This window comes from Sander lucioperca, chromosome 2, assembly GCF_008315115.2.
Source record: "Sander lucioperca isolate FBNREF2018 chromosome 2, SLUC_FBN_1.2, whole genome shotgun sequence".
Taxonomy (NCBI): Eukaryota; Metazoa; Chordata; class Actinopteri; order Perciformes; family Percidae; genus Sander; species Sander lucioperca.
Genome location: NC_050174.1, coordinates 28,342,207 through 28,369,359, shown reverse-complemented (window position 1 = coordinate 28,369,359; position 27,153 = coordinate 28,342,207). Strand labels below are relative to the sequence as shown.

Genomic DNA, 27,153 nt, shown 5'->3' with positions numbered 1-27,153 from the left:
TGTCGGTATGTCTAACTGTAATGTCTGTTATGTCTAACTGTAATGTCTAACTGTAATTCCTTTAATGTCTAACTGCAATGTCTGTAATGTCTAACTGTAATGTCTGTAATGTCTAACTGTAATGTCTGTTATGTCTAACTGTAATGTCTGTAATGTCTAACTGTAATGTCTGTAATGTCTAACTGTAATGTCTGTAATGTCTAACTGTAATGTCTGTAATGTCTAACTGCAATGTCTGTAATGTCTAACTGTAATGTCTGTACTGTCTAACTGTAATATCTGTTATGTCTAACTGTAATGTCTAACTGTAATGTCTGTAATGTCTAACTGTAATATCTGTTATGTCTAACTGTAATGTCTAACTGTACTGTCTGTAATGTCTCACTGTAAGGTCTGTAATGTCTAACTGTAATGTCTGTAATGTCTAACTGTAATATCTGTGTCTAACTGTAATGTCTAACTGTAATTCCTGTAATGTCTAACTGTAATGTCTGTAATGTCTAACTGCAATGTCTGTAATGTCTAACTGTAATGTCTGTAATGTCTAACTGTAATGTCTGTAATGTCTAACTGTAATATCTGTTATGTCTAACTGTAATGTCTAACTGTAATGTCTGTAATGTCTAACTGTAATGTCTGTAATGTCTAACTGCAATGTCTGTAATGTCTAACTGTAATGTCTAACTGTACTGTCTGTAATGTCTAACTGTAATGTCTGTAATGTCTAACTGTAATGTCTGTAATGTCTAACTGTAATGTCTGTAATGTCTAACTGTAATATCTGTTATGTCTCACTGTAAGGTCTGTAATGTCTAACTGTAATGTCTGTAATGTCTAACTGTAATGTCTGTGTAATGTCTAACTGTAATGTCTGTAATGTCTAACTGTAATGGCTGTAATGTCTAACTGTAATGTCTGTTATGTCTAACTGTAATGTCTAACTGTACTGTCTGTAATGTCTCACTGTAATGTCTGTAATGTCTAACTGTAATGTCTGTAATGTCTAACTGCAATGTCTATCTGTAATGTCTGTAATGTCTAACTGGAATGTCTGTAATGTCTAACTGCAATGTCTGTAATGTCTAACTGTAATGTCTGTAATGTCTAACTGTAATGTCTGTAATGTCTAACTGCAATGTCTAACTGTAATGTCTGTAATGTCTAACTGTAATGTCTGTAATGTCTAACTGTAATGTCTGTAATGTCTAACTGCAATGGCTGTAATGTCTAACTGTAATGTCTGTAATGTCTAACTGTAATGTCTGTAATGTCTAACTGTAATGTCTGTAATGTCTAACTGCAATGCTGTAATGTCTAACTGTAATGTCTGTAATGTCTAACTGTAATGTCTGTAATGTCTAACTGTAATGTCTGTAATGTCTAACTGTAATATCTGTTATGTCTAACTGTAATGTCTAACTGTAATGTCTGTTATGTCTAACTGCAATGTCTGTAATGTCTAACTGTAATGTCTGTAATGTCTAACTGTAATGTCTGTAATGTCTAACTGTAATGTCTGTAATGTCTAACTGCAATGTCTGTAATGTCTAACTGTAATGTCTAACTGTAATGTCTGTAATGTCTAACTGTAATGTCTGTAATGTCTAACTGTAATGTCTGTAATGTCTAACTGCAATGTCTGTAATGTCTAACTGTAATGTCTGTTATGTCTAACTGTAATGTCTGTAATGTCTAACTGTAATATCTGTTATGTCTAACTGTAATGTCTGTTATGTCTAACTGTAATGTCTAACTGTAATGTCTGTTATGTCTAACTGTAATGTCTGTAATGTCTAACTGTAATGTCTGTAATGTCTAACTGCAATGTCTGTAATGTCTAACTGTAATGTCTGTAATGTCTAACTGTAATGTCTATGTGTAATGTCTAACTGTAATGTCTGTAATGTCTAACTGCAATGTCTGTAATGTCTAACTGTAATGTCTGTAATGTCTAACTGCAATGTCTGTAATGTCTAACTGTAATGTCTGTAATGTTTAACTGTAATGTCTGTAATGTCTAACTGTAATGTCTGTAATGTCTAACTGTAATATCTGTAATGTCTAACTGCAATGTCTATCTGTAATGTCTGTAATGTCTAACTGCAATGTCTGTAATGTCTAACTGTAATGTCTGTAATGTCTAACTCTAATGTCTATGTGTAATGTCTAACTGTAATGTCTGTAATGTCTAACTGCAATGTCTGTAATGTCTAACTGTAATGTCTGTACTGTCTAACTGTAATATCTGTTATGTCTAACTGTAATGTCTAACTGTAATATCTGTCATGTCTAACTGTAATGTCTAACTGTACTGTCTGTAATGTCTCACTGTAAGGTCTGTAATGTCTAACTGTAAGGTCTGTAATGTCTAACTGTAATATCTGTGTCTAACTGTAATGTCTAACTGTATTTCCTGTAATGTCTAACTGTAATGTCTGTAATGTCTAACTGTAATGTCTGTAATGTCTAACTGTAATATCTGTTATGTCTAACTGTAATGTCTAACTGTACTGTCTGTAATGTCTCACTCTAAGGTCTGTAATGTCTAACTGTAATGTCTGTAATGTCTAACTGTAATGTCTAACTGTACTGTCTGTAATGTCTCACTGTAAGGTCTGTAATGTCTAACTGTAATGTCTGTAATGTCTAACTGTAATGTCTGTAATGTCTAACTGTAATGTCTGTTATGTCTCACTGTAATGTCTGTGTAATGTCTAACTGTAATGTCTGTAATGTCTAACTGTAATGGCTGTAATGTCTAACTGTAATGTCTGTAATGTCTAACTGTAATGTCTAACTGTAATGTCTGTAATGTCTAACTGTAATGTCTGTAATGTCTAACTGTAATGTCTGTAATGTCTAACTGCAATGTCTATCTGTAATGTCTGTAATGTCTAACTGCAATGTCTGTAATGTCTAACTGCAATGTCTGTAATGTCTAACGGTAATGTCTGTAATGTCTAACTGTAATGTCTGTAATGTCTAACTGCAATGTCTATCTGTAATGTCTGTAATGTCTAACTGTAATGTATGTAATGTCTAACTGTAATGTCTAACTGTAATGTCTGTAATGTCTAACTGTAATGTATGTAATGTCTAACTGTAATGTCTAACTGCAATGTCTGTAATGTCTAACTGTAATGTCTGTAATGTCTAACTGTAATGTCTGTTATGTCTAACTGTAAGGTCTGTAATGTCTAACTGTAATGTCTGTAATGTCTAACTGTAATGTCTGTAATGTCTAACTGTAATGTCTGTAATGTCTAACTGTAATGTCTGTAATGTCTAACTCTAATGTCTGTAATGTCTAACTGTAATGTCTGTAATGTCTAACTGTAATGTCTAACTGTACTGTCTGTAATGTCTCACTGTAAGGTCTGTAATGTCTAACTGTAATGTCTGTAATGTCTAACTGTAATGTCTGTAATGTCTAACTGTAATGTCTGTTATGTCTCACTGTAATGTCTGTGTAATGTCTAACTGTAATGTCTGTAATGTCTAACTGTAATGGCTGTAATGTCTAACTGTAATGTCTGTAATGTCTAACTGTAATGTCTAACTGTAATGTCTGTAATGTTTAACTGTAATGTCTGTAATGTCTAACTGTAATATCTGTAATGTCTAACTGCAATGTCTATCTGTAATGTCTGTAATGTCTAACTGCAATGTCTGTAATGTCTAACTGCAATGTCTGTAATGTCTAACTGTAATGTCTGTAATGTCTAACTGTAATGTCTGTAATGTCTAACTGCAATGTCTATCTGTAATGTCTGTAATGTCTAACTGTAATGTATGTAATGTCTAACTGTAATGTCTGTAATGTCTAACTGTAATGTATGTAATGTCTAACTGTAATGTCTAACTGCAATGGCTGTAATGTCTAACTGTAATGTCTGTAATGTCTAACTGCAATGTCTAACTGTAATGTCTGTAATGTCTAACTGTAATGTCTGTAATGTCTAACTGTAATGTCTGTAATGTCTAACTGTAATGTCTGTTATGTCTAACTGCAATGTCTAACTGTAATGTCTGTTATGTCTAACTGTAATGTCTGTAATGTCTAACTGTAATGTCTGTAATGTCTAACTGTAATGTCTGTTATGTCTAACTGTAATGTCTGTAATGTCTAACTGTAATGTCTGTAATGTCTAACTGTAATGTCTGTTATGTCTAACTGTAATGTCTGTAATGTCTAACTGTAATGTCTGTAATGTCTAACTGTAATGTCTGTAATGTCTAACTGTAATGTCTGTTATGTCTAACTGTAATGTCTGTAATGTCTAACTGTAATGTCTGTAATGTCTAACTCTAATGTCTATGTGTAATGTCTAACTGTAATGTCTGTAATGTCTAACTGCAATGTCTGTAATGTCTAACTGTAATGTCTGTAATGTCTAACTGTAATGTCTGTAATGTCTAACTGTAATGTCTGTAATGTCTAACTGCAATGTCTGTAATGTCTAACTGTAATGTCTGTACTGTCTAACTGTAATATCTGTAATGTCTAACTGTAATTCCTGTAATGTCTAACTGTAAGGTCTGTAATATCTAACTGTAATATCTGTTATGTCTAACTGTAATGTCTAACTGTAATGTCTGTTATGTCTAACTGTAATATCTGTTATGTCTGTAATGTCTAACTGTAATTCCTTTAATGTCTAACTGTAATGTCTGTAATGTCTAACTGCAATGTCTGTAATGTCTAACTGTAATGTCTAACTGTAATGTCTGTAATGTCTAACTGTAATGTCTGTAATGTCTAACTGCAATGTCTGTAATGTCTAACTGTAATGTCTGTAATGTCTAACTGTAATGGCTGTAATGTCTAACTGCAATGTCTGTAATGTCTAACTGTAATGGCTGCAATGTCTAACTGTAATGGCTGTAATGTCTAACTGTAATGGCTGTAATGTCTAACTGTAATGTCTGTAATGTCTAACTGCAATGGCTGTAATGTCTAACTGTAATGGCTGCAATGTCTAACTGTAATGGCTGTAATGTCTAACTGTAATGTCTGTAATGTCTAACTCTAATGTCTATGTGTAATGTCTAACTGTAATGTCTAACTGCAATGTCTGTAATGTCTAACTGTAATGTCTGTTATGTCTAACTGTAATGTCTAACTGTAATGCCTGTAATGTCTAACTGTAAGGTCTGTAATGTCTAACTGCAATGTCTGTAATGTCCAACTATAATGTCTGTAATGTCTAACTGTAATATCTGTAATGTCTAACTCTAATGTGTAACCCTGTCATCCGTTAATAAATCCGTCAATCGTCATAAAAAAAATTTCTCAATCGTCATAAAAAATCCGTCAATTGTCATAACAAATCCGTCAATCGTCATAAAAAATCCGTCAATCGTCAAAATCCGTCAATCCCGTCAGTCGTCATAAAAAAATTCGTCAATCGTCATAAAAAATCCGTCAATCCCGTCAGTCGTCGTATAAAATCCGTAAATCGTCATAAAAAAACCATCAATCGTCATAAAATCCGTCGACAGCGTCATAAAACCCATCACATTGGTAGATTGTTAGACTGGCCCCTCAGTGTATGATATCTGCTGGTGTTGCCTGCATGTTATTAACGTCCCTTCTTCCCTGGAGTCCCTGTGCTTTCTCTCCCTGCAGCTTTCCTTGAATTGCGCCCACGCTGCCGATCATTCTTCTGGACTTCCTGGTCTTCAACCTTGTGCTCCTCGTGCTAGACCAGTTTCTGGATGACGACTTCTGGACAGATGCAGTGAAGTTGAGCTGGAGCTTCCTGTCTGGACTTTCCTGCTGCTGGTCCTTAAAGGTCAGCTTTGGCTATGTGAAAAGAGTATCAGACGCCTTTAATTTCCTTTATTCTGTTTTCATTTTAGATATTTGATTGTACTGATAACAGTTTAGAATTTCAATATATATATATATATATATATATATATATATATATATGGTTAGGGTCTGTATAGAATTAATACTAAAACAGAGGGAGGCTGTCCGTCGTGCTGAGACAGAATTACTAAAACAGACTGCCTGCTGCCTGATGTGAGCTGTGATAGAAAATTATAACAAACTTCCTTACACAAATCAAATGGTAACAAAGTTCATATTGATAACTGTGGCTTCTAAGCTTGGGTGATTTACAATTAAAATAACTTGCTTTTAAGTAGACATTAGCAAATGTGTAGGCTTTACAAACACTATGAACATTTTCCTTATACTGACCTGCTTGCAAATGCAACAGAAGACATGTAATTAGAGTTAGGATAGCCAGTCTTTGTCATAACTAGGAAAGTACAGATGAGCACAAAACTATAAAGATGAACCAGTTAAGCAGTAGCACTGCTTAACTGGTTCATCTTTATAGTTTAGTATACACTGCATTTGTACTGTATGTGTCAACCTATAGATATAATACATTATATTCACAGTTTCTACATTGTACAACTTAACCAATATTAGTATTGTGTATTATCAGGCCAATAGCAACCACAACAATTTGTAGTTAGCTGTGCAGTGGCTTGTGTGTCCTCCAGACCAGACTCTGAGTCTCTTAATGTTAATTTACCTGCACTGAGGCAGAGCTGTCACTCAAACTTTCCCTTGTACAAGCAAGATGGCGCCTGTGTTCGGCTTTGCCTCTGTGTTCGGGTCTCTGCCCTCACGTGTATCTGTGGTTTTTCTAGTGTTGTTCTTTGTTTTATCAGCCCTGAAAACTAATAGCTGTGTCTCAGCTGTTTTAAAATATGATCGTCACACGCTATTACGCATCAAGGAGACTATGAATGACTTTTCTATTACCTGGGCCAGGTCCTCGGAGTTTTTTCCTCCAAACTTTGAATGTTCCACGTCATCGCCGGTGTACCTGCTTGTCACCAAGCATCGCGGCAGGAGAAGGAGGCGGGGATCCAGGGCTGGTGTCCAGGCCAGGCTGAGGAAACGGCGTGGACGGCCACCATGTTCAGTTGGTCCCGGATCTTTTTGGGTCGAGCGGTGCTTGCGGTCGGTTCCTGTCGGTGAGGTGTTCTGTGCGCCTCCGTCCCTTTGGAGTAGTCAACCTGACCGAAGTTTTCTGACTCGGCGGCTCCGAAATCCCTTTCCGCGAGAGCGGATTCTGTGTCCTGTGACATGCCAGCTAGCAAGTGTCAACCCCGACCCATCTGAACGTGCCCAGCCGGCGCGATTTGCTTTGTTTAACGCGCGCTCCATTGCCAACAAGGCGTTCATCCTCAACGATTTATTTACAAAGGAACATATTGACTTTATGTTCCTTACTGAGACTTGGCAGCGAGAAATGGAGTACACTCATCTAAATGAACTGTGTCCTCCGGACTGTTCTGTGTTTGGGACACCGCGGGTGTCGCGGCGAGGAGGTGGACTCGCACTCGTGTACCGGGACCGTTTCTGCTGCAGGATGATAAATTCGGACTCTTTCGACTCCTTTGAGCTACAGATGACTAAGGTTGGAAATACTGATTCATTTTACTGTGTTTTAATTTACCGACCTCCTGGTCCTGCTTGCTTGTTTTTAGATGATTTTGCAGAGTTCTTATCTTCAATTATCAAACTTGAAAGTGTTCTGATGCTTGGGGATTTTAACTTCCATATCGATGACTCTTCATGTACTGTGGCATCTGAGTTCTTAACACTCACTGAATCATTTCATTTTAAACAGTATGTCTCCGGTCCTACACATATTAAAGGCCATACTCTGGACCTTGTTTTTTCTTTAGGCCTGAGCATTGACCAACTGAGTGTTATGAACATTAATGTGAAAGATCATTGTTGCATATTTTTCAATCTGTCTTCTAATGTGGACTGCCTTCCTTGTAGACCGATGCTGCAAAGACGTATTATTAATCAAACTACAGCTGAGAAATTTTCCGAGTCATTTGACCCTAGTTCTTTTAATGACTGTAGTGATGCTGAATCTTTTCTTCAGTCTTTTAATAATCATTGTCTGTCGGTTTTAAATAACGTTGTTCCCCTGAAAAGTAAAAGCACATTCCCTAAAAATTCTTGCCATTGGATAAATGAAGAAATAATGTCTTTCAGGAGAAAGTGCCGTAAAGTCGAACGTTTGTGGAAATCCACAAGTCTGGAAGTACATAGACTGCATCTGAGGGAGTTTATCACACTGCTTAATGTTATGATAAAACAGGCCAGGTCGGATTATTTTGCTAATCTGGTAACTCTGAACAAGAAAAATCCTAAAGTACTGTTTGATACAATATCTAAGATTGTCTCTCCCCCCCGCTCCCCAAGTGCCTGTACACTCAAAGTCTGATTGCAATAGGTTTTTACATGCTTTTTTAAACAAGGTGCAAGAAATTAGAACTACTATTAACCCATTTCTTGATATCTTATCCTGTGGGCCAGTAGTCTCATACTCCTGGGATACTTTTTCACCTATCACTCGAGATGATATTAAGGGCCTGTTAAGTAAAGTGAAACCATCTTCAAGTCCACTCGATGTATTGCCGACTTCATTGCTATTAAATGTGTTTGAATTAGTTGGAAAGTTGTTAAAATGATTAACCTTTCCCTTTTAACCGGTTCTGTGCCCAGCCATTTTAAACAAGCAGTTGTTAGTCCCATACTGAAGAAACCTAATTTGGATTCTTCTGAACCAACTAACTACAGGCCTATATCTAAACTGCCTTTCTTATCTAAAATACTTGAGAAAGTGGTGGCTGGCCAGCTGACTTCATTTCTTGATGGAAAAAATTTGCTTGACAAATTTCAGTCAGGTTTTCGTAAATGTCATTCAACTGAGACTGCGCTTCTTAAAGTATCAAATGACATTCTGATGGCTGCTGACTCTGGACAGTACACTGTGTTGATTTTACTTGACCTGTCGTCTGCATTTGATACATTGGACCATACAGTATTGTTAAATCGGTTACACAATGAAATGGGGTTTTCTGGGTCTGTTCTTAAATGGTTCACCTCTTACCTGAGTGGTAGATCATGTTGTGTGTCTGTTAACAACATCTTGTCAGAAATGACCCCTCTGTCTTACGGAGTCCCTCAGGGTTCGGTTTTAGGTCCTCTTTTGTTTCTATTGTATATTAGCCCTCTTAGTGAAATAATCCGTAATTTTAATAATGTGTCTTACCACTTTTACGCTGATGACATTCAGTTGTACTGCTCATTCAAAGAATCAGAGTTCGGTAAATTAACTGATTTATTGGAATGTCTGTCAAGCATTAAGACTTGGTTATACAACAATTATCTACAACTGAATACAAAAAAGACTGAAACATTGATCATTGCTCCAGAACAAAAACCACCCCAAATCAATCTACACCTCTGTTCCTTGGACTCCTCCTTCCAGTTCAGCCTAAGAAACCTTGGTGTTTTGTTCGACCAATCGATGTCTTTGGATGGTCATTCTAGACAGTTGGTCAGAAACTGTTTTTATCATTTGAGAACTATCTCTAAATTGAGAACAATACTACCCAAAGTTACCATGGAGATGATCATTCATGCCTTTATTTCTTCACGGTTAGATTACTGTAATTCTCTTTTTACTTGTTTTAATAAATTTTCTCTGAGCCGCCTTCAATTGGTGCAAAATGCAACAGCCAGGCTTTTAACAGGAACAAACAGAAGGGCACACATTACCCAGATTTTGTTTACTCTCCACTGGCTTCCAGTAAAATACAGAATTGATTATAAAATTTTAGTTTTAACTTTTAGAGCACTACATGGACAGATGCCGAAATATATCGCTGATTTGTTGACCCCTTACTCCTCTTTCCGCACGCTTCGTTCCTCAGGTCAAAATCTCCTGATGGTCCCAAAAACCCGCCTTAAAACTCGGGGAGACCGCTCCTTTCAGGCAGTTGCTCCCAAATTGTGGAACGCCCTGCCCCTGTCGCTGCATGTGACCGATTCTATCGTTTATTTTACAAAACAGCTGAAGACACGCCTATTCAGACAAGCTTTCACTTGACTGAGCTATCATTGTTTTTATGTTTGTATGATGTTTTTTAAATTGTTAAACTTGCTGCATGTAAAGCACTTTGTGACTCTGTCTGTGATAGGTGCTATATAAATAAAGTTTACTTACTTACTTTCCCTTAACACTCATTAGTCAATGGGGATGCACCCCTGTAAGACCTGCCCACGCCAGAGTTTTGTGTCAGAATCGCAAACAAAGACTCTGGAAGCGCAAACGAGAAAGCTGGAAGCAGAACTGCAAACGTGATGGAGAGAGTAAAGACTGATCATTGAGAAAGAAGCAGAGGGAACTGGAAACAAAAGGACATAATATCAAACAAATAAAAGACCAATAGTTTACAACTACACACATGTTTTGTTTGCAAGTTTAAAGTTTTACCTTTGAGGTGACAGTTTTTTGCTTGAGTTAGTGTTTTTTGTTTAATACCTGAGAAGTTTTGTTTGGAATTAAAGACACAAAAATAATCCCATAAAACAGAATTATTACTAAAACAGAGAGAGGCTGTCCATGGTGCTGAAACAGAATTATTACTAAAACAGAGAGAGGCTGTCCATGGTGCTGAAACAGAATTATTACTAAAACAGAGGGAGGTTGTCCATGGTGCTGAAACAGAATTATTACTAAAACAGAGGGAGGCTGTCCATGGTGCTGAAACAGAATTATTCCTAAAACAGAGAGAGGCTGTCCATGGTGCTGAAACAGAATTATTACTAAAACAGAGGGAGGTTGTCCATGGTGCTGAAACAGAGAACTATTACTAAAACAGAGAGAGGTTGTCCATGGTGCTGAAACAGAATTATTACTAAAACAGAGAGAGGTTGTCCATGGTGCTGAAACAGAATTATTACTAAAACAGAGAGAGGCTGTCCATGGTGCTGAAACAGAATTATTACTAAAAAAGAGAGGTTGTCCATGGTGCTGAAACAGAGAACTATTACTAAAACAGAGAGAGGTTGTCCATGGTGCTGAAACAGAATTATTACTAAAACAGAGAGAGGTTGTCCATGGTGCTGAAACAGAATTATTACTAAAACAGAGAGAGGCTGTCCATGGTGCTGAAACAGAAGTATTACTAAAACAGAGGGAGGTTGTCCATGGTGCTGAAACAGAATTATTACTAAAACAGAGGGAGGCTGTCCATGGTGCTGAAACAGAATTATTACTAAAACAGAGGGAGGTTGTCCATGGTGCTGAAACAGAATTATTACTAAAACAGAGAGAGGCTGTCCATGGTGCTGAAACAGAATTATTACTAAAAAAGAGAGGTTGTCCATGGTGCTGAAACAGAGAACTATTACTAAAACAGAGAGAGGTTGTCCATGGTGCTGAAACAGAATTATTACTAAAACAGAGAGAGGTTGTCCATGGTGCTGAAACAGAATTATTACTAAAACAGAGAGGTTGTCCATGGTGCTGAAACAGAGAACTATTACTAAAACAGAGAGAGGTTGTCCATGGTGCTGAAACAGAATTATTACTAAAACAGAGAGAGGTTGTCCATGGTGCTGAAACAGAATTATTACTAAAACAGAGAGGTTGTCCATGGTGCTGAAACAGAATTATTACTAAAACAGAGAGGTTGTCCATGGTGCTGAAACAGAATTATTACTAAAACAGAGAGAGGCTGTCCAAGGTGCTGAAACAGAGAATTATTACTAAAACAGAGAGAGGCTGTCCATGGTGCTGAAACAGAATTATTACTAAAACAGAGGGAGGTTGTCCATGGTGCTGAAACAGAATTATTACTAAAACAGAGAGAGGCTGTCCATGGTGCTGAAACAATTATTACTAAAACAGAGGGAGGTTGTCCATGGTGCTGAAACAGAATTATTACTAAAACAGAGGGAGGCTGTCCATGGTGCTGAAACAGAATTATTACTAAAACAGAGAGAGGCTGTCCATGGTGCTGAAACAGAATTATTACTAAAACAGAGGGAGGTTGTCCATGGTGCTGAAACAGAATTATTACTAAAAAAGAGAGGTTGTCCATGGTGCTGAAACAGAGAACTATTACTAAAACAGAGAGAGGTTGTCCATGGTGCTGAAACATAATTATTACTAAAACAGAGAGAGGTTGTCCATGGTGCTGAAACAGAATTATTACTAAAACAGAGAGGTTGTCCATGGTGCTGAAACAGAATTATTACTAAAACAGAGAGAGGCTGTCCATGGTGCTGAAACAGAATTATTACTAAAACAGAGAGGTTGTCCATGGTGCTGAAACAGAATTATTACTAAAACAGAGAGAGGTTGTCCATGGTGCTGAAACAGAATTATTACTAAAACAGAGGGAGGTTGTCCATGGTGCTGAAACAGAATTATTACTAAAACAGAGAGGTTGTCCATGGTGCTGAAACAGAGAACTATTACTAAAACAGAGGGAGGTTGTCCATGGTGCTGAAACAGAGAACTATTACTAAAACAGAGAGAGGTTGTCCATGGTGCTGAAACAGAACTATTACTAAAACAGAGGGAGGTTGTCCATGGTGCTGAAACAGAGAATTATTACTAAAACAGAGAGAGGTTGTCCATGCTGCTAAAACAGAATTGTTACTAAAACAGAGAGAGGTTGTCCATGGTGCTGAAACAGAATTGTTACTAAAACAGAGAGAGGTTGTCCATGGTGCTGAAACAGAATTATTACTAAAACAGAGGGAGGTTGTCCATGGTGCTGAAACAGAATTATTACTAAAACAGAGAGGTTGTCCATGGTGCTGAAACAGAGAACTATTACTAAAACAGAGGGAGGTTGTCCATGGTGCTGAAACAGAGAACTATTACTAAAACAGAGAGAGGTTGTCCATGGTGCTGAAACAGAACTATTACTAAAACAGAGGGAGGTTGTCCATGGTGCTGAAACAGAGAATTATTACTAAAACAGAGAGAGGTTGTCCATGCTGCTAAAACAGAATTGTTACTAAAACAGAGAGAGGTTGTCCATGGTGCTGAAACAATTGTTACTAAAACAGAGAGAGGTTGTCCATGGTGCTGAAACAGAGAACTATTACTAAAACAGAGGGAGGTTGTCCATGGTGCTGAAACAGAATTGTTACTAAAACAGAGAGAGGTTGTCCATGGTGCTGAAACAGATAACTATTACTAAAACAGAGGGAGGTTGTCCATGGTGCTGAAACAGAATTATTACTAAAACAGAGAGGTTGTCCATGGTGCTGAAACAGAATTATTACTAAAACAGAGAGAGGTTGTCCATGGTGCTGAAACAGAATTATTACTAAAACAGAGAGAGGCTGTCCATGGTGCTGAAACAGAATTATTACTAAAACAGAGAGAGGCTGTCCATGGTGCTGAAACAGAATTATTACTAAAACAGAGGGAGGTTGTCCATGGTGCTGAAACAGAATTATTACTAAAAAAGAGAGGTTGTCCATGGTGCTGAAACAGAGAACTATTACTAAAACAGAGAGAGGTTGTCCATGGTGCTGAAACATAATTATTACTAAAACAGAGAGAGGTTGTCCATGGTGCTGAAACAGAATTATTACTAAAACAGAGAGGTTGTCCATGGTGCTGAAACAGAATTATTACTAAAACAGAGAGAGGCTGTCCATGGTGCTGAAACAGAATTATTACTAAAACAGAGAGGTTGTCCATGGTGCTGAAACAGAATTATTACTAAAACAGAGAGAGGTTGTCCATGGTGCTGAAACAGAATTATTACTAAAACAGAGGGAGGTTGTCCATGGTGCTGAAACAGAATTATTACTAAAACAGAGAGGTTGTCCATGGTGCTGAAACAGAGAACTATTACTAAAACAGAGGGAGGTTGTCCATGGTGCTGAAACAGAGAACTATTACTAAAACAGAGAGAGGTTGTCCATGGTGCTGAAACAGAACTATTACTAAAACAGAGGGAGGTTGTCCATGGTGCTGAAACAGAGAATTATTACTAAAACAGAGAGAGGTTGTCCATGCTGCTAAAACAGAATTGTTACTAAAACAGAGAGAGGTTGTCCATGGTGCTGAAACAGAATTGTTACTAAAACAGAGAGAGGTTGTCCATGGTGCTGAAACAGAATTATTACTAAAACAGAGGGAGGTTGTCCATGGTGCTGAAACAGAATTATTACTAAAACAGAGAGGTTGTCCATGGTGCTGAAACAGAGAACTATTACTAAAACAGAGGGAGGTTGTCCATGGTGCTGAAACAGAGAACTATTACTAAAACAGAGAGAGGTTGTCCATGGTGCTGAAACAGAACTATTACTAAAACAGAGGGAGGTTGTCCATGGTGCTGAAACAGAGAATTATTACTAAAACAGAGAGAGGTTGTCCATGCTGCTAAAACAGAATTGTTACTAAAACAGAGAGAGGTTGTCCATGGTGCTGAAACAATTGTTACTAAAACAGAGAGAGGTTGTCCATGGTGCTGAAACAGAGAACTATTACTAAAACAGAGGGAGGTTGTCCATGGTGCTGAAACAGAATTGTTACTAAAACAGAGAGAGGTTGTCCATGGTGCTGAAACAGAGAACTATTACTAAAACAGAGGGAGGTTGTCCATGGTGCTGAAACAGAATTATTACTAAAACAGAGAGGTTGTCCATGGTGCTGAAACAGAATTATTACTAAAACAGAGAGAGGTTGTCCATGGTGCTGAAACAGAGAACTATTACTAAAACAGAGGGAGGTTGTCCATGGTGCTGAAACAGAATTGTTACTAAAACAGAGAGAGGTTGTCCATGGTGCTGAAACAGAGAACTATTACTAAAACAGAGGGAGGTTGTCCATGGTGCTGAAACAGAATTATTACTAAAACAGAGAGAGGTTGTCCATGGTGCTGAAACAGAATTATTACTAAAACAGAGGGAGGCTGTCCAAGGTGCTGAAACAGAGAATTATTACTAAAACAGAGAGAGGCTGTCCAAGGTGCTGAAACAGAGTATTATTACTAAAACAGAGAGAGGTTGTCCATGGTGCTGAAACAGAGTATTATTACTAAAACAGAGAGAGGTTGTCCATGGTGCTGAAACAGAATTATTACTAAAACAGAGAGAGGTTGTCCATGGTGCTGAAACAGAATTATTACTAAAACAGAGGGAGGCTGTCCATGGTGCTGAAACAGAGAATTATTAGAGTCTAAATCGAAGACCGGGATTTTTGGATGTACTGCTGGTGCAACAAACTACTCAGCAAACTTTCGGCATAGTTATTAATTCAAAACAGTTTGTTTAAAGTAAAGGTTTGGAGCGATTTACATTTCCTTGGTCGTTACGCTGTTGTCTATGGGGAACGCGGGATTGTTTTCCCCTAAAAGTGGGTGTGACTCTGTTCAGAGACATTCTATGACGTTGCGCCAGTTGTGCGTATGTGAATGACTTTAGGTCTCCAAAGACGGAAGTCCAGGAAGCAGCATTACATTACATGTCATTTAGCTGACGTTTTTATCCAAAGCGACTTACAATTGCTACATATGTCAGAGGCAGCACGCCTCTGGAGCAACTAGGAGTTAAGTGTCTTGCTCAGGGACACATTGGTTGATGTATCGCAGTGGGAATCAAACCCAGGTCTCCCACACCAAAGGCATGGTTCATATCCACTGTGCCATCACCACCACCTAACGAGGGCAGACATTGAGTGCCTTGTGTGAATGGGTTAGAAGGTCTCTACAGATATTGTGACTGCTGTCTAGTCCTTCAAATTTACCAACCCTCAATAAATTTCATAGAAATTATTTTTTCAAAACATTTCATTTATTAAAACTGAAAATAAAACCAATTACAAGTAATTAAAAACATTTTCAAAGAAGCTAACTAAATGCATTCATTAACATTTAAAACAAACTCAGAACAATGTGATCATTACAAGAGCTTTAAAAAAGAGGAAGACTCTGAGCAGGCAGTCAGTTCTTCCAGGTGTAGCTGTAGTTGTTCATGTAGATGTGAGTCAGAGCCGTCTTCCCCAGGGCCGAGGTCTGCTGGAGCTGCTGGAGGGAAGCAGGATGGAGTCCACAGCCGGACAGGTCCACAGACCCAACAGGACTCTGCAGACACAGAGAGACAGACAATTCAACACAAGTCTTTTACTAAGCAGCTAAAACACATTTACATGTCAGCATTACAACTATTTATTACGCATGTAGTTTGCAATCTCTATGTATTTTATTTTATTTCACTCCAGCAGCTGTGTCTTTTTGAGTCTCGGTAGTTTTAGCTTGTAATTCTGCTCTTTGTTTTATTGCTAATTGTTCTGCTTCTGTGCTGTATTGTTTTGTGCTTGTGTTGTCTTCCTTTCTTGTTTCTTTGTTTGTAATATTTAAAGAAAGCCTTTTTACAGGGCTTAAAGTGAGAACAAATCCTGAGCCTGAAACTTTTTTTTGACTCATTAAAGTTAATTTGACTGGCAAAACTGTTAGTCGTTCTTACGTTACAAAATAATAAAAGTCATAATTTTTAAGAAGTAAAAAGTTTTGGATCAATTTTTACTTCTTCCAACCATATCTTAAATTAAGAATCAATGTAGATTTACATATTGCAATAATATAATCCTACAATGAATCATTGTGAAAACAGAACTTTCTAGATGTTGTGTTGTTACTTTGGCCAGGTCATCATCAAAAACGAGAATTAGTACATTCATGATTTTGTCCATGTTGATATTAGCTGCTTTATTTACATTTATTAAAAACTTTGCATTGTTTAGCTTTTCATATAGTTAGACGTCTAAACTCTGGGACAAGGCCGTGATGTTTAAATACCTGCCATGCTGATTCCAAACAGACAGCTTTGTCAAGGCAGTTTGGGCTTCAGACAGCTTTACACAGCGGCCATCATTAATGACAAATCATGTTCCTCTATGAACGTGCACACACACGTATTGTTTGTATCACAAACACGGTCGGTCAGTGAAGGAGCAGTCGCAGCGGTAGCCATCGTTGCCGGTAACGTACTCGTATGACAGAGTGCACGGACCGAAGCTTTGTGACTAGCATCTAATGACTAGCAGCCCTGTCTTACCGCTGCTGCCGTCCAGTGTCTTCCTTCAACAGCTGCAGAAGCCCCCGGCTCCCTCAGAAATGAGACACCAAGTGCTAAACGGCTTCCCGTCTCCTCCCGTCTCCTCTTGTCCTCTATTCACGCCCAGCGCCATTTGTTTTTAACTACTTTCTCAACTAAAGCTACATGCTCCAAGTTTGATAAACTTTGCCTCCATTTTTTTTAGCCGCGTTACCACGGAGACCACACCGCACTTTCGCATTTCGGCAAAGACCCGCCCTACTTTGCATCTGATTGGCTAGAACTCGTTTCATTGGTAAGTTCGATGATTGGTTAAATCCAGCGCATCAAAAACAAATCCCATGTAGACTTTTTAAATTTATTTATTTTTCTAAAATAGTCAAACGCCAGAAATCGGGCACCAGGCCCAAGTACTTCAGCCCTGTGTAAGAGCTGCGTTCCTCTCATATGATTGGTAGGTGAAATCAATTGCCTCGAAAATAATAAACCACATGCAAGTTCCCAATTTCTTTTTTCTTTTTTTTCCCTCAAGGCCGCACGCCGGAGATCCGGCACGGTGCCGGAATACTTTAAGCCCTGCTTTTTAAGATTGAGGCCAGGGGACTACACATGAGCACAGCCTTATGGCTAACTCTGGCATTGTTAACCCATGTAGAATCATGTGTTTTATTAATATGCCGTTCTTTAACAAACTGATTGAATATAATCAAAATCTGTGTACAGAAAGCCGTCTTACCTGCTGCAGCGTGGGTGGGTGTGTGTTCATGACGGCGGTGGGTGTGTGTGTGTAAAGAGCAGCTGAGAAATTTCCTTTCTGTGCAGGTCGTAGGAGAGTAGTGATGGCGTGGAGAGACGAGGGAAGGATCGGTCCTAAAGGAAAGAGGAGAAATTAAAGTGCCTCCAGCGCTCCACCTCAGACTTTATGTTCAGTAAGTATGAAACATATATACATGATGATATACCTGTGATCTCCAGACTGCTAATGTTCTGGAAGGTAGAACCAACCTGGCTCTTCACATTCACACTGCGTGCCTGAAAAGACAGACAGACAGACAGACAGACAGACAGACAGACAGACAGACAGACAGAGACACACAGAGACACACACACACCTGGTGGGACTGTTGTATTTCTCCCAGATACATTCCACAATTTCTTCAGATATTCACTCACATTCAAGAATGATTCAGTTTTCTGTGGAATTCAATAAAAACATGAACTTCAGGCCACACTTGTGTGCATGTGTGTGTGTGTGTGTGTGTGTGTGTGTGTGTGCGCGTACCTTAAGTGTTTGCATGGCGGCCCCTCTGAAGGCGCAGGGAGCCAGCAGTGTCGGGGGTAGCCCAGCCTGGGAGCCGGCGGCCGCCACCAGACTCTTACAGCCCATCAGGAAGTTGATGAGGGTGAAGGTGTGTGAGCCGTCCACACACACCAGCGACTCGGGCCGGTGGTCAACACACACCGTCTGACCCTCCTTACGACTGCACCACGGGTCAAGGAGCTTGACTCATTCTTCCCCAAGGGCTGACACTAACAGTTATATTCATCTTGGATTAATGTGTGGATTATTGTCAGGATGAGTTGCTTGGTCTCTAAAATGTGGATCAGTGTTTCCTAAAGCCCAAGATTGTTTTGTCCACAACTCAAAGATATTACCTTTACTGTCACAGAGGAGAGAAGAAACTAGAAAATTTAACAAACTAATATCACACGTTTTTCATAAAATTTACTCAAAATGATTAATCGATTATCAAAATAGTTTAAGATTAATTTAATAGTTGACAACTAAACCATTCATCCCTGCAGCTCTATATGTTAGTTGTGCTATAGCAGGGAGTGAGAGCAGCAGGAGGATACAGTTGAATGGAGATGCTGTCTGGCTTCTTGATTTTATCCTGGACTCCCATCTCCTTCAGCCAGGAGAAGCTGCCATCTTCATCATCACCGTCCTCTTCATCATCAGCTTCCGGACTGTCCTCGCCCTCATTCAGCTCACAACACCTGCGATTCAAATTAAATAATATTTTATAGGGTTCAGGTGTAGGGTGGGGTCACAGGTGTAGTGGAGAGTGGAGTAGGGCTTAAGGATTTTTGAAAATAATCTAATTGCAATTTTTTTCAAAAAATATTGTGATTGCGATTCAATATGCGATTATTTTTTAAGATCTTTGTCTTCTGTATTACTCAACAAAGACAAGCAATAAATCATTGTATAGTATGAACAACACAAGATTAGATAGATTAAACTAAAAATTAAACTAAAATTAAAAATATGAATGACATCTTTTATTTAACTACTTCAGTCACAGTACTATATTGAAACTTTATTTTTTCATTGAAAGGTTTATTTGACAAAGTTTATTTTCTTCTTACCTGTTTTGTTTATTTAATAGGCCTATATTTTTCATTCATTATTTATACAGTATAGACTAGCTACAGTATGTTTTTACATTATACATTTTTAATTGAAGTATAGGCTACAAGTGTAGATTGGTGAAGTGTTCAATGAATGTTTTTGTTGAGAAATTCTGTGTATATTAGTGTTACATTTTATCTTTCAAATTGAGGTTTAAAAACAAACACATATCGGCCAAAATAAATCGGCAGCATCGGCTGACCCTGATTTCTAAAGATCGACATCGGCCAGAGAAAAACCATATCGGTCGACCTCTAATGATAACTGGCTCTTTAACTAGAAAAAGATCTCAGACTAGGAGGCAGTTCACTGAGGAGTGATGGTTAAAGTCTGTGATTAAGGAAACATGGTTGTAGTATGCAGCGTCCTGATTGGTGGAGAACGCTTGCAGAAAGAACTGGCTGTTGTCAGGTAATGGTGAATGATGAATGGACTGATAAGCAGGCTATGCATTCCTCATATATGCCCCATTTGCAATGAAACGATGCTGTTGCAAAATAATACGACCATCATCATCATCATCAACAATGAAGAACGTGAACATAACGATTGCGTCATTCACGAGCATATTAAGTAGCCACGTGTCTGTTGTAGTCTTATAATACATCCATAGGTTTACCGCTCCAGCGGAGAGGATGGCTCGTTCAGCCAGCAGTTACATTTATAAGAATTGGTCCAAATTTCAAGATTCCCAGCAAACTCAGATAAACAGTTAGACTACAAACAGACAGCTTTTGTTTTAGTTTGTTTGTAAAAATTCTCTATTTGCAGAGTAGAGCTGTGTTCGTGTAAAACAGCGCGGTGGACAAGAGTGGACTGAACAGATTGAAATATGGCTTTCTACATGTTTATGCCTGTCTATACAGGTGAGTGCATTGATAAGTATTGACTTTTTACTCACAAAGGTTTTATTGTAGCCTACTTACAGTAACCAGACTAGCGTGAGTTGATCTGCCCCAGCGGCCGTTGATTATCCTCTTTGTATCGTTCCCAGTCAGGTAACCTACTGTGTGTTTTAGCACACACACATCTCGGCTCAGCTGTGTGTGTGTGTGTGTGTTTTAACGCACACACATCTGGGCTCAGCTGTGTGTATGGAGCGCAGGCATCGCTGTACAGAATCCCGGCATGTGAATAGAGATGCAAATACAGGGGCTGGGTTTGTGCTCTACCTGTGTAATGTTACCTGCTGTTATATTAATGCTTGAAATGCTAAATAACAGAACACATTTTTTCCTCTTCACATTTTCTAAATTCATGATTATTCTGCGGGCCAGACTAAATGCTTTGGCGGGCCGGATGTGGCCCGCGGGCCGCAAGTTGACAATGGCTGATATACAGTATATACAATGGTGTTTCTTTTTTTTTTTTACAGCGCACACAGAGGAGCTGCCTCCAGCCCCCCCCTTCCCTCATGAAGTTGTGTGCCGCATGCCTGACAGCGTCAACGTTGCACTCAGAGACAGAGAGGCTATCGTTACGTTAGCAGTAGCATGCTGCTGGGATTAACTGTACTAATAAAACCGTTGAAACAATGCAGCCACGCTGCTGTGAAAGCTCCCCGAACGTCATTTATCAGAGTCTGGTTGTTACCCCTCCTCTCAGAGTCTGGTTGTTACCCCTCCTCTCAAAGTCTGGTTGTTACCCCTCCTCTCAGAGTCTGGTTGTTACCCCTCCTCTCAGAGTCTGGTTGTTACCCCTCCTCTCAAAGTCTGGTTGTTACCCCTCCTCTCAGAGTCTGGTTGTTACCCCTCCTCTCAGAGTCTGGTTGTTACCCCTCCTCTCAGAGTCTGGTTGTTACCCATCTCAGAGTCTGGTTGTTACCCCTCCTCTCAGAGTCTGGTTGTTACCCCTCCTCTCAGAGTCTGGTTGTTACCCTCTCAGAGTCTGGTTGTTACCCCTCTCAGAGTCTGGTTGTTACCCCTCCTCTCAGAGTCTGGTTGTTACCCCTCCCAGTGGCAGTCTCCTCCACTCCATATCTTTATAACGGAGCTAGCTAACTGTAGCTAACCAATAATCAGAGCTAACGGTTGCCAACCGAGCCTTGAGTTCTGCGTGTCTGTATCCATTAACTGCATGTATAGACTCAAGCCAGACTAAAAGCCTTCATTTTATTAAAATGGCTGTAAAAGTTTTAAACTACAACTCAGTTGTTTGAATGACAGAAATCAGCTCAAGGTACGGCGTAGCGTTAGCGTGCTAAGTTGATGCTTTCTCTGCGGAGTGCAGACTGATTTGCTCTTGCGAGTCACATGACCAAATCGCAGCCTTTACGATTAGGAAATCGCGTTTTAACATATCGCAATAGTATTGCAAATGCAGTTAATCGTTCAGCCCTAGTGTGGAGGCAGCAGACTCACTCTATGTCCTCGTTCAGCTTGTGTTGTTCCTTGCTCCTCCTCCTCTTCTCCACCAGAGGCAGACTGAACTCAATACCTGAACAGGAACACAACATCAATGCATTAACGTAGGATTATAGTCATAGTGGAGTTTCTGCCAGCCACAAAACGTAGCCTAGATTGTTAGCAAGCTACTAACCCAGGATAACGCTAATTGTAATGCCTCATCATGTAAATAAACACAAAATACCAACAATGGTCTAAAGTCTAGGCTGAACAGACAGTATGGACGTTATCTAAGGTATAACGTTAAACTTAGTGAACAAGGAGAACAGAAGTAGTCTTGACTGGCGTTGACGACTGAAGTGGAAGCCCGGGGCTGTCAGTCAGTAAACAAGGAAGTGATGTCCTAACTGAAGCCCGGCCTTGATGAGACGTCTGACACATTGAATTGCCAATTGAATAAAGAGACCAAAAAACCATGGCAAAATGAAATGCAATTGGTTGCGCTTTCATTCTAATTTTTAGTCCAAATAATTTTAACTGAATTGAGGATTGCATTGAAACTTTGCATATTGAAATGTCAATTGCAAAATACATATTCAAATTGAATGACAAAATTGCAAATTAAATTGACAATTGACAAATACATTGCCATTTGAATAAAGAGACCAAAAACATCCCATAGTTAATATCATGTTGAGGATGTATAAGAAGAGAAAAGCCTTTGTATTGTGAAGAGTGAAGATGAGGTGCGGGAGCGACTTACCTTCGGCCTTCATGGCCTCTCGGAGCCCCCTGGTTGTTGGAGAGATGAAGGCAGTGATGGAGCTGGAGCCCCCGAGACCTGCGGCCCTGAACAGCACTGTCAACTGACAAACACGTCTAACATCAGAACATTCAATCACAACAGGACAAACATGTTTCCAGATGCAACCATCCCATTTAAAAAAAAGTGATGTACTATGTTCAGTAGGGATGTAAGCATGCATGGTTTAAATTTGAATATAAATGTGTAACTATGCTTGAATGAATCTTGATGCAGTTTTTAATCTACATTTGATTTCACTTGTCTTCAGACGTCACTACGTCTTCTTAGTTTATTTATTAGAAGGGATTTGTTTCTATTTAGTTGTTTTGATATGGGACTTGTTTTAAAAATCTAATTTCTGTAAAGGACAAAATACAGTTTCTGTGTCACTTTCGGTAAGAGGACACATCTGTTGTTTTGCACAGTTTATAAAAATAAAAGGAAGATTTTTCACTCATTTGTCTGCATCTCATTCTGTTAACTTAATGAATCAGGAGTTGAGTGTATTGTTACAGTCCTAGTGTTTAAAATCCATAAAGATGTGTGATGTATACAGTACATCAGTACCTGATAGGAGCAGAGGTAGAAGTAGGGACAGAGTCTGGCCTTCAGCAGACTGTAGAGAGACGACAGACTCACCGACCTGGAGAACAACAACACGCTGCCATATCAGACCTTTACAAGACTCACTCGGGGGTGTGTGTGTGTGTGTGTGTGTGTGTGTGTGTGTGTACTAACTGACCATTCAGTCATAAGGCTTTGCTGCAGAGCCCGGTCCTGTGCCCATGGCATGCTCTTCCCCGTGAAGTTCCTGTCTGCGTTGATCCGGGGGAACAGAGAGATCCAGGGCAGGGACGGGTGTTGCCAGTACACCAGACTCTGCTGGAAGGCACAGCGGAGCTCCGGGCACACCCGCGGGTCCTGCAGGGGACAGAGAGACAGGGACGGGCTGTCTCTAACATAACAAGCACCAACCACAGTTTGGAGGCCAAGGAGGCAGAAATTTAGCATCAAGGTCAAGTGTTTATGAGGTTGTGTGTGTGTGTGTGTGTGTGTGTGTGTGTGTGTGTGTGTGTGAGAGAGTAGTAGTAGTTCATCATTTTGGCCACATTAATTATAGACTACAGCCATCAACATAAAGTAAAGTAGCACTTTACATTCTGTTTTCATGTCCTCTGCTGGAAAAATACAGTTTAGGATTTACTGTGTTGCTGAAATGTCGGCGGATATTACAGCCCGGTTCCAGTAACGTTACTGTAATCATCTGCTGAAACCTGCACATCTTGGTAATATAACCCCACCAAATAAAATAACACTGAGAGTACCTGCAGACTGTGAGGCAGAGACAGGAAGTGAGCTCTGCAGTGCTGACTCAGCCCTGCAGCCTCCTCCTGAGCTTTGGGATGCTCGGCCCAGGACAGCGTGAGCGGCGAGGTGAAGAGGAGGCGGGTCTTCAGGCTCCAGTCGGCCGGGTACTCGGAGCACACAGGGGGGGAGATGGAGGCCGGAGCGATGGCCTGGGGACTCTGGGGACACAGAGACGTTTACAACAAGGCAGACGTGTGGAGAGAGACAGGCATTTTGTACAAAAATCAAACCAGGAGTCCAACCTTCAGCAGTGGAGCTTTAACCTCTTCTTCCTCTTCTTCAAACAGAGAGTCGTCTCCAGAGAAGAGACGCTTCTACAGCAATATTAAAGAGCAAAACATAATCATTTTTCATTTAAAAGAAAAATCTAAATAAAAACATATTAACATAAACAAGTAACTCTCTAAAAATGAAAATAACAGAACAAAGTAACTCGGTGTTTTCTTATCGTTTTATCAGACTGAGTCGTGTTCCACATCCACAGTATGATCAATACTTTACACATAACTGACTGAGGTTTTAACTGAAAACTCCAGGCAAGCTTCCAATCTTATGGATGGCTTTATACACAAATCATTCACACATTTAAATCTATTGATGTCAAACAGAAATAAGTTTCAGCTAACGAAACAACGAGACAGCCGGCTGCCTGAAACTAGAAAGAGAAGCCTAACAAATGGCTTCTGAAGAGCAACAAGTGGCTTGCCGGCCGTGCTAGATGTCTATCTGACTGATAATCAGTCTGATTATTGTAACGGACCTTGCTGGAGACGTGTTCCTGTTGTTCTGCCTCAGTCAGCCTCGCGCTGAGAGTTAAACCTCCTCGTGTCTCTGTTGACATGTCCTCGTCGTGTCCCTCTTTGTCTGTCCATGTCTTCATCTTGTAAGACGTGTCCGCAGCTTCTTCGTCATAAACGAGACATTTCTTTTTGGGGCTGTAAGTGTTCTCGATGTTAGCGAACGGGTTCCTGCGTTTTCCTCCGGAGCGCGGCTGGCTGCTGAACAGCGGCCCCGGGGAGAAGGGACGGACACCTGCCGCCAGGGCCGCCGGGAATGAGTCACTCTGTCCCGGGCTGCCAGTGGAGCCCTGGCCGGCCTCGCTGCGGCTTCTTTTCCTCCTCATTCGCATGATGTCCGCCGGTCGCTTGAAGCTGGGTGAGTATCCCGCCTGCTGAGACATTCTGAGGGGAAGAGTTGGTCTAAACAGCCGACAGGGAACACCAACACCGTGCTGCTTCTGTTGTTTTGTTATCGCGCGCCTTCCGCACTGGACGGATTTGGCGCGTAGCGTAGCGTGCTGACGTAGGTGTTTCCGCTCGTGTTGCGTTTGCATCTAGAAAGAAAAAATGGAAACGGCACATCCCGGTGCAACGGACAACGGGAAACGTTTTCACGACGCAAGTGAGTGATAACAACTCTTTGTGACAAAAAACACATATTTTTTTTAATTGAAAATGCACGCGCTAGCCTGTTCCATTTACGTGTTTCTCCGAATGACGAGGAGCCTTGCCTAGACTCTGGAGGACCCGGGAGGACCCGGCTTGGAGGGACCCTCGACTTTGAGAAACAGCTGGAGTGTTTAGACAGAGGAGCTGCAGCATGAAAAACATCAAAGCATGTAAACCTATTCTAGTAGACACCCAAGAGGACAAATATGACGCTGAAAAGAAGTGTAAAGCATGATTTATGCTTCTGCGTTACATCAAATTAATCAACGCAGTATGTAGGCCTAGGCTACGTGGAGGCACGGACCATACGCTGTGGTCTGACGTGCTCCTCTCTAGAAATGTAAAGGCCTTTTTATGGTTCTGCGGAGGCTCCACGCAGAGCTTTCTCCGCAGCCGACGTAAGTGGCCTGATGTTTATAGGCTACTTGTGCGCTGGTGTGTGCGTCAAGCCGGCGTGTGTGTGTGTGTGTGTGTGTGTGTGTGTGTGTGTGTGTGTGTGTGTGCGCGCGCGTGTGGTAGAGTGAGTGAGAGAGTGATGGTGATTATCTTCAGAGTGAGTAGTGACTCTAGAGTCATAGTGAGAGAACCAAAGTGTCTCCCCTGTTCTTTCTGACCACGGTGGGAGATCTGGAGCAGGAGAAGTTAACCCTCTCCTTGATTTCATGTTGTTGATGGAGAAGGAGAACCAGGAAATGAGTCGGGGGGGAATGCAACGCTACCAAGCCACGGACGAGCAACATGCCTCGCTGTGACGTGTAGTTACATTTTTCGAGTGGTGCACCTACGCCATGGGTCACCAACACGGTGCCCGCGGCCACCAGGTAGCCCCCAAGGACCACATGAGTAGCCCTCAGGCCTGTTCTAAAAATGAAAATTGAATATTGATATTATCTGTTTCCCACCTTGTTAAGTCATTGTTGATTTTGATATGAGAAGTCATTAACGTGATCAGTGTCTTCACATAGATGACTATCATTAATCATTAATAATCATATATAACTAAAGGCAAACTGAGCAAATGTGTTATTTCAGAAGAGTGTATCAAACTGGTAGCCCTTCGTATGACTCAGTACCCATGAAGCAGCTCTCAGCATCAAAAAGGTTGGTGACCCCTGACCTTTGTGTAAGCAGTAGATCTTTGAAGTAAAAAAAAAAGAAATTCTACAAAGGGAGGGAAAAAGATCGATAAAGAATTCTCAAAGAAGGCTGGCTTGCCCAGGTCCAGGCCAGGTCCAGGCCAGGTCCAGGCCAGCTCAGCGGCGTCTTTCTCCCGTCGCGTCCCGCTGTCTCTCCTACCTACACCGGCCCCCGCACACCCTGACCCCCTCCCCTTCTAACTGCCTGCACACTGTGCGCAGTGCTGCTGCACATGAGGAGAGAGGGGAGAGGCTGCTCCTCTGCTCCTCTGTCACAGAACAAAAGAGAGAGGAGACTGTTTTGGCGGCTACAGGAGAGAAATACCTTGCGTGCCCGCTGGACAATACTGGCGACTTTTCTACAGAAAGATGACAGATTCGTTAGTCGCTTTTTTGAAAAAAAGTCGCTAAGGTGTCTGAAAAGTCACTAAATCTAGCGACAAAGTCACTAAGTTGGCAACACTGGCGGGGGTATGCCGTCGACGCACAACCATAAAAAGGCTTTACTACACGTTGTGGTGACGCATGTCGCTCGGCCGTGGCTTGGTAGTGTTCCATTTCCCCCGACTCATGTCCTGGTTCTCCTTATACAACTGCTTTACAAATCACAATCAAAAACAGGGATGTTGGATCCTTTCAATCTTTCTATTATCTTGTTAAATAGGGTTCCACCTTCCATTTTAAACAGCTGTAGAAAATGAACCTCCTTTT

At 40.4% G+C, this 27,153-nt stretch overlaps 1 protein-coding gene across 2 annotated transcripts; it reads right to left on the bottom strand.

Annotated features, from left to right (window-relative positions):
• Positions 1-15,703: 15,703 nt before the first annotated feature.
• LOC116065640 (DNA replication fork stabilization factor DONSON) lies at positions 15,704-25,397 on the bottom strand. Of its 2 annotated transcripts, XM_031321184.2 has the most exons (13): positions 24,619-25,397; positions 24,101-24,172; positions 23,816-24,016; positions 23,233-23,411; positions 23,058-23,133; positions 22,449-22,551; positions 21,701-21,776; positions 18,782-18,925; positions 18,207-18,405; positions 17,887-17,956; positions 17,661-17,794; positions 15,803-15,951; positions 15,704-15,757 (listed from the first exon to the last, which is right to left on the bottom strand). In XM_031321184.2, exons 1-12 carry the CDS (start codon positions 25,189-25,191, stop codon positions 15,811-15,813), a joined length of 1,968 nt encoding a protein of 655 aa, XP_031177044.1. In that variant the 5' UTR covers positions 25,192-25,397; the 3' UTR covers positions 15,704-15,757; positions 15,803-15,810. The 2 variants fall into 2 exon arrangements, with proteins under 2 accessions (XP_031177044.1, XP_031177043.1); XM_031321183.2 differs by lacking the exon at positions 15,704-15,757 and having other exon boundaries at positions 15,766-15,951.
• Between the last annotated feature and the right edge of the window lie 1,756 nt (positions 25,398-27,153).